General features: G+C 51.3%; 1 protein-coding gene across 1 annotated transcript in view; it reads left to right on the forward strand.

Annotated features, from left to right (window-relative positions):
• The first annotated feature begins 4832 nt into the window (after positions 1 to 4832).
• LHFPL7 (LHFPL tetraspan subfamily member 7) overlaps positions 4833 to 7802 on the forward strand; it is a 62544-nt gene continuing 59574 nt past the window's right edge. The window contains exon 1 of the mRNA XM_061363627.1: positions 4833 to 5135. Within this exon, the coding sequence (XP_061219611.1) occupies positions 4860 to 5135 (276 nt within the window). The 5' untranslated portion in view covers positions 4833 to 4859. The remainder of the gene's footprint in view (positions 5136 to 7802) is intronic.

Raw genomic sequence — 7802 nt, forward strand, 5'->3', positions numbered from 1 at the left:
GCAGATCTTCCCTTTTCTCAGCTACCGAGGAAGTTGCTTACATCGGTCACTGAAGGGCAGTATGTGATACAAGTGCTTTATAAAGACTTATTCTAAATCCTGGTTTATGATGAGGAAACTGAGGCACAACTACAGGAAGCAGCTCTCCCAAAATCACCTGGCTACACCTGATCCATGCAGTAAGCCATACAACCTTATGTCTTTGAAACTGCCGTGAATGCCAGAGGGACAGTGGAGAGCAATGAACTCCAGCAGTGGCGAGCATGGAAGAAGCACAAACTGTGTCTGCTTCCCTGTGGGCTTTGGCACTCTGTATCAGACAGGAATTAGCTTTCCCAACACAGCCCTCAGCCTAATTCCCCTTCAATCTCTTTTATGCCACGACATTTCTGGATTTGATCCCAGACCCTTGTCCTATGGGGCCCAATGAGCAAAACACCACCAGGGTCCCAAAACAAACCCTGCGAGTGGTGCGGGGACCGCAGGAGGCAGCTGCAGTCCTTCCTCTTACATCCCTGTGTCAGGATGGATCGATGCTCTGTGATGTGACTGTCCTGATGGTGGTGCTTGAGCCATGGAAAGTGATGTGATTGATAATCATTATGTAGATTCCTGCAACATCGTTCATCCAAGTGTGCCAAAGCTCTTTACACTCAGTAATTAAGATTCATAAACTGTAAATTGCATAAAAGGTATATGGGGATCTTTTCAGGGCTGAGATGAAGCCAGCTCTTGAGTAGGATGCTGCAGCTGATCAACACCCTACAGCAACTGCGGTTTCTCTTTTGGTATTATTTTTGTTAACTATGCTCTTTGATACATTTTGGTACCTGTGCCCAGGGGCTGGTTGGAGGATAATGAACTATTACATATGGGTTTTGCATAATGAATGGAATTATTTATTTGGCACATAACCTAAGAGGCTGGTAATGGACTAAAATATTCAAAAGGTGAGTAAATTTGAAAGAATGGGATGACTCAGGGAACACTAAATTAACATCTTCTGTCAAAAGATTGCACCCAGTCCCCTACAAACACTCATAATAACTGGCAGTATAAAGAGAGCCCTGATAGAACCAGCCTGATTCTCCAGTGCACTGCATGCAGTTTTCATTTCCAGGTAGCTGTGGGTGATTGAAGGGTCTGTTTCACAGATGAAGCTTTAGGTTTCAATTTATATGTTGGGGTTGAAGCAGAATACAATGTCTGAGTCCTGGTCTGCCAGCCTGTCTTGGATGCAGTTTGTGGTAAAATTCCCATGGGAATTTGTATTCTGGACCTTCTTTCTGACCTTACATATTGATCTTTTTTTCTACTGCCAAGCCATTATGTTCAGCTGACAGTGCCCCTCTAGCTGAGCAGTGGCAGAAGCAGGCATGATTCCTAACAGGTTTATTTAGCTATGCATATCTGTTTCAAGCTTGAGCAGACCCTTCCATGCTGGAAAACTAAGTCTCCTGAGGCTGCAGAGTGATATTCCTACTATCAGTAAGGGAAGGCTTTCAGAAACCTGGCCCGCTGGTACTGTGGCTTTGGGGAGGGTGCATGGTAGGCATGCCCTGTTGCACTTGAGGAGGAGCAGCTTCTGTGTGGTGATTTTCAAACAGCAGCTCCTTTTCCAAAAAACTCACCCAACCTGTCAAGGTCCTTGGGATAATTCAATGATCTTTGCATCAGATTCTAGGTAACTGATGAAACCTCTGGCTACAAGTATGTTTGGCATGAAGTACATTTCCTCCCCTTTTTGGGAGCATGCAGAAGGGTTGAAGCTCCAATCCACAGTTAAGTCACTGAGCCTTGGACCCCGGAGATCTGAATTGGAAGAATGAGTAACATCAGCTTCTGGAGGCTTTAACAGAATGAGACAGCTTAATTATCTGAGCAATCACTTGAAATATGACTTCAGGACATAGGTTGGCCAACATCAGAGAAGCTGGGGAACACCTCCCTAAATTAAAATACTCCAAGGATTAAACAGAAGCCTCACTGCCTGGTTTTCCCTCTCCATAGCTAGAAAAATAAACAAACTTTAATATTTGAGAAGATCTAAGTGGGATGCTCTTGTTTGGACAGAATTAATATAGCAGAACAAGACTGTGCTGATAGCTTGGTGTCTTTAATAATGAATCACAGAGACCTGCTCTGCTCAGTTGCAGCATTTGAAACAACATAAAGGTAACAAATCATGTTACAGGCCATAGCCACTGCTCACATCTTTGGGATGGTCTATTCATTTATTTACATGTATTTGCATGATGTTGGGTTTGTATCTCATTTATAGACTTCTTGCTACTTTGGGAATACAAATAATAGTAACTGTATGACTAGGGGCATTAACAGCCTCAATCTTACTCTGGAATCAATACTAATGTCCAAAGTACATAAGGGGTCAAAGCTGCCTTTGTACAGAAATTTAATACAATCTTAAAAATCATATATTCTAAACATTGCCATTAGCTTTATTAAAAATTACATAATGTAATTTCAAACACATAATTAGACACTATAGACAGACTTGCAAAATAAGCAATACAAACAGTGATCACCAAGAATCCAAGAATTAATGGTGGGGGAGAGTGGGAAAGGTGCAGCACATACATATAACGATGCACAAGAGGATGCTGGGGAAGCTGTAAAATTGAGAAGACACAACTGACGCCATCACAGGAGGGGTGCTCCCAAGCTGCAATCACAGCAGCTGCAGTTACTGACTTGTATTTTTATCCTTTTATTATTTTAATGGGAAAACAAGTGGCTGCATGCACATAGAAGATTCATTACAAGTTTGGATGTGGCTGACCTCAGTCCATTAGCTGTAATGGGAATGGGAGAGTTGGTGCTGAGGATTTCAAAGAAGGGAATTATCCCACGTCCCAGCCTGGAAGAAAATGACCTGATTTTATTAAAGCACTGTAATCCTTCCTTGTCTCCTTCCACTGAGCCCATGCCCATGGAGGAAGGTTTGTTCCTCTGTGCCTGGTGACTGAGCACAAGTACAGGGTGAAGGATTTCTGTCTGACTTGCAGTGTCAACATCTACACCTTGAAGTCTAATACAAGAGAAAAGGGGGGGGCGCCCCCCAAATCCAAGCCTCATTCTCAACAAAGGTGCTGGTGACTGCTGCTGAGGATCTGTTGGGCAGTGAGCTCCAGCGAAGGAGAGCAAAACCCCAGTGTCTGTAGCTGCTTGCCAGCCCTGCCCTGCTGCAGGCTGCTCCTCACAGGGAGGAAGCCTTTTCTGAGGGCTTTTGTGCCACTCTGGAATTATTCTGATCTACTGAGAGCAACCCGGGATGCTCCTACCTCCAGTCTGCCCAGCTGGTGCTGCCAGTGCTGAGTGGGACTCACCTCAGGTAACCTTCCTCCACTTCACAGCGTTCTTCCCAAATTCTTGGCCGTTGATGGTGTCATAAATACTTGAATGAAACCAAGTCACAAAATAAATCTAGCTTAAACCCATTTTCCGTGGTTTTCCGTGTATCCTCTCCCCTTTTGTGTTTTCTAAATGTCCCAGAGGGTGTGAGAAGTGATGCAGCAGCGGAGAGCGTTGGATGTCCTGCAAACCAGGAGAAACGGGGGACAAAGCTGAGTGTGATTTTGTCCCTTCAAAACTTGCCTGGAAGTTACAGCACAACAAGCGCGTACGCTTTTAAACGCAAGAGAAAGACACACACATAGAAGCTCCAGTTAAGCCCCAGCCATTAACGGCAGCATTTTAACCCCGACGTTTTGTCCGTGAATCCAGATGTAAGCGGTGGTTATTGCCACCGCCGTCCCTACCCGCCCGCAGTCTGGGCGCACACCAGGAGGGGGTGCCAGCCCCCCAGCTCTGCCGTGTTCCCGGGAAAGCCCGGCTCCGAGCCAGCCTTCCCCGAGGGCTGCAATTAAAACACCCCCCCCCCCCCAGCCCAGATCCGAAGGGAAAACTGTTGTTTTTGACCAAAAGCTGCCGAAATACCTTTAACTGTTCCAGCGGTATCAGGCAGTAACTGCCTTCAACCCGCCTGAGGCCAGCAGGGCAGGATAAATCTATTTTTTTATATATTTACAAAAGGATCCGGCTTTGGGGGAGAGGGGTCTCGGGGGGACAGCGGAGCTTGTGGAGATGGAGAAATCCCGGAGGCAGAAGCATGAGATACCAACTGATGCTGCAAAGCGACAGGGAGGTTTAGCGGGAATAAAACCTGGCAGATACGTGAAGTTTCAGAATGACTGTTACAAAAATGCAGCTGCACTGGGAGGCGCAGCTGTGATACCTAAAGTAAGTCCAAACCCCCGGGCAGCCGTTCCGCTTCGCTCTCCGCTCTGCCTTTAACGCTTTAAAACCTGGGGGATTAAAGGACGGAATTAATGGTGCTCAAGCAGGCAGACCCTGAGTGAGAAACCTCCCAGCGAGGGGCATCTCCTCGGCCGTGTGCGCCTTCCCAACCTCGCCACGGTGACACCCGAGAAATTCCCACGATCCCGACTCCCCCACGCGTGTCCCTGTCCGGGGAAGCTTTGGTCGCGGGGCCGCAGCGTCGCATCCGCGAGCAGCGGGGTGGGAGTTAGAAACATTAACGATACCGGCAGCAATAAAACCCCTCTTTAGGGGCCGTTCCGCAGCTGGGAAGACAGCGGAAAAGCCCCCAGATCCTGTGCGCAGGTGAGGGGGGCCCCGCTCCCGGGGCTCCCGTCCCCGTCCCCGCCCGCCGCGGGTGTCGCAACCGCGCCCGGCCTCAGCCGCGCCCCGCGGGGAGGGGAACGGGGGCGGCGCGCAGGCAGCGCGCAGGGGGCGCGGGCAGCTCTGCCGGCCCCGCGCCCGGCCCCGCCGGCCGCCCCGCGCCGCGGCGGCTGCGCGGCCGCGCTGCGGCGGCGCCGATGCTGTCGGTGCCGGTGGCGGGCGCGGCGCGGGGCGCGGGCTCCCTGCCCCGCCGGCGCACCATGTGCAGCGGCGTCGGCTGCTTCTGGGCGCTGCTCTCCGCCGGCCTCCTGGCTGCCTGCGCCGCCGCCTTCCTCTCCCCGGCCTGGCTCCTGCCGCCCGGCCGCGCCGCCGCCGGCTTTGGCTTGCTCTGGCGCTGCACCGGGCCGCCCCGCAGCTGTCACGGCTCCACCGGCCCCGGCGGCTTCGGAGACATCCCCTCCGGCTCCTGGCAGGTGAGCGCCCCCGCACCGCGGCGTCTTCTCGACATCTCCCACCCTCCCTCGCATTGCCCCTCACCTCATCACCTCCCCGGCATCCCCCCTGCCTGCCTTGGGCTCCCTGCTGTCACTCCATCACCTCCCGGTAGTCCTCCGGTCTGCTCCGGGCTCTCTGGCACCCCATCTCTCTGTCATCCTTCCCGCATCTCCCCTGACCTGCCCCAGGCTCCCCAGCATCTCTCTGTCCTCCTCACCTCCCTAAGACTCCCTGTCATCACCTCATCATCCCCTCATTCTGTTCCTCAGACCTGCCCCAGCATCCCTGAGCTGCCCTGAGTATCTTGAGCATCCTCTGCATCCCCCATGCTGCCCCTGAGCATCCCTTTCATCCCTCATTCTGCCTCCAAGCATCCCTTTCATCCCCTGCATCCCCTCCAGATTCCCTGAGCATCCCCTCAGCACGCCTTGGCTATCCTGCGGTTCCCTGTGAGGCCACAACTCTCTTTGGGATGCTTGGCCATGCTTGGGGTGCTGCATGGAAACCTCCCGGGCATCTTTGCATTGATGTGGTGACCAGTGCAGCCCAAGTGTGGCTGTAGTCCACCTCCAGTCATGACCCCACAGGTCTGACCCGCCCACCCTGCCCTGCTGGGGCCTCAAATACCTGTGATCTGAGTGGGTGCCTGGGAGGGAGTTGGGAGGAAAGCAGGAGAGGTTTGATGCTCCCAGGTGTGGCAGCGAGCATCGTTCGGTGGCTGGGTTGGTTAAGCAGGAAGGAGTGAGGATGTGGCTGAAACTGCTGCCCCTGGACATGTGGATCCAGAAATGGAGCCTGGACTTGGGGCATTCTGGCTGTTCCCTGCCCTGCCTGGGTGATGCTCTTGAGAGGTTTTGGGAGGCAGGAGGCCAAGGCCTCCCTTGCCCTGTGGAGCCTGGGGTTGCTGTGGTGTCCTGAGGTGACAAAGAGCTGCCTGTCCCTGCTGGGTGTGCACAGGGACCACACAAAGTCCAGCCTGGCATCCTGCAGCCCATGTGCCCCTGCCTTTCCTCCTCCCATCTCCTTTCCTTTTATTCTTAGCTTCTTACCCTGAGGTTGTGAGAGTGATTTCACTGTCACTGCCCAAAAGACATGAGCTTTGACTTGATCTGGGTGGCTACGTTGCAGAAACCCCCAAACGAGGGCTGTCCCTGAGAGGTCGTGGCTGTGCCTGGCACAATGGTGTCAGGAGTTGAATTTCTCTGCCTGCCGTGGAGCTGTGCAGTTATCTCTCTCAGGACTCAGGACACCAAATCTGCATGTGATTGCTTGCATCCCGTCATGGTCCTTAAAATTGTCATTAAAGACAAATATTGTGAACTGTAAGGAAAAGAACTGGCTGCACACAATCCTTCCTGTTTATATAAAAACGTGCACAAGTGCTGTCGTTTCCGTAAGCTGGCCTTTGTTCAGATGTTTTTGCAAATGTAATGCAGCTAAACACTTCCAAGTAATAACAAACTTTAAAGATAAGAATGAAGCTCGGCAGTGACTCATTTGAACAAGCTGCAGCTACACACAGCCTCAGCCAGCTAATAGCCTCTGAAAACACTTCAGATCCAGAACACAGTGTAAAGCAGAGCCTCTGAGCTCCTGAGCTTGGGCTGTTGTAGGGATGAATATTATGGTGCAAACTGGAGTTTACAGGGGATTTTGGTGACACATCCTCATCACCTTTATTAATGCCACCCAAATAATTAATGGAACACCAAACAGTGCAGTCTCCTTCAGGGGAAAGCACTCCCTGACCAGCTTTCTGCCATGATGAGGATGATAAGACCTGTTGTGATGGTTATTTGATGGGGTGGAATATAATAAAAAAGCCTTGACAGCTTTGCTAAGGCAGACAGGCAGCAGCTTTTGCTTTCCTGCATGAGCAGCCCTCGGAACCTGCATGGCTCAGTGCTCTAGGCAGACGGAGCTGAGTGCTGTGAGCCCTGTCCACAAGTTCAAGCAAGAAATTCTCCTTTTTGGAGAGATGGGGAAATTAGAATAGAATAGAATCATAGAATAGTTAGGGTCGGAAAGGACCTTAAGATCATCAAGTTCCAACCCCCCTGCCATGGGCAGGGACACCTCACACTAAACCGTATCACCCAAGACCTTGTCCAACCTGGTCTTGAACACTGGCTCTTTTTTCTCTGCTTACAGAATTTGTGACATTTCCAGTCTTTCAAGCAATCTTGGGGGTAGCTCCTTTAAGTGAAAACCAAGAGCTTAATGTGAGCAGGAATCTAGGAGCTTTTAGAAACAGTCACCAGCTTTTTGCTAGAGAAGGGGGAGGCTAGTGAGAAGGGAATGAAGCTGTGGTTGGAGGGGTCAAAGGAAACAAAAGCCGACATGAGCTGAGGAGCTCTTCAGGCTTGAAACTGGTGGCACATCTGGGGGGATGCTGACAGCATACCTGGAGAGGATGCTGAGAGCACATCTGGGGAGGATGCTGACAGCATACCTGGAGAGGATGCTGAGAGCACATCTGGGGAGGATGCTGACAGCATACCTGGAGAGGATGCAGAGAGCACATCTGGGGAGGATGCTGACAGCATACCTGGAGAGGATGCTGAGAACACATCTGGGGAGAATGCTGACAGCATACCTGGGGAAGATGTCCACCTGCAGCACACAGGGAGGGGGTGGGAGCAGCC

This window comes from Neopsephotus bourkii, unplaced genomic scaffold (assembly GCF_033783945.1).
Source record: "Neopsephotus bourkii isolate Nb327-2 ecotype Australia unplaced genomic scaffold, CSIRO-AGI_Nbou_v1 NB_1154, whole genome shotgun sequence".
NCBI lineage: Eukaryota > Metazoa > Chordata > Aves > Psittaciformes > Psittacidae > Neopsephotus > Neopsephotus bourkii.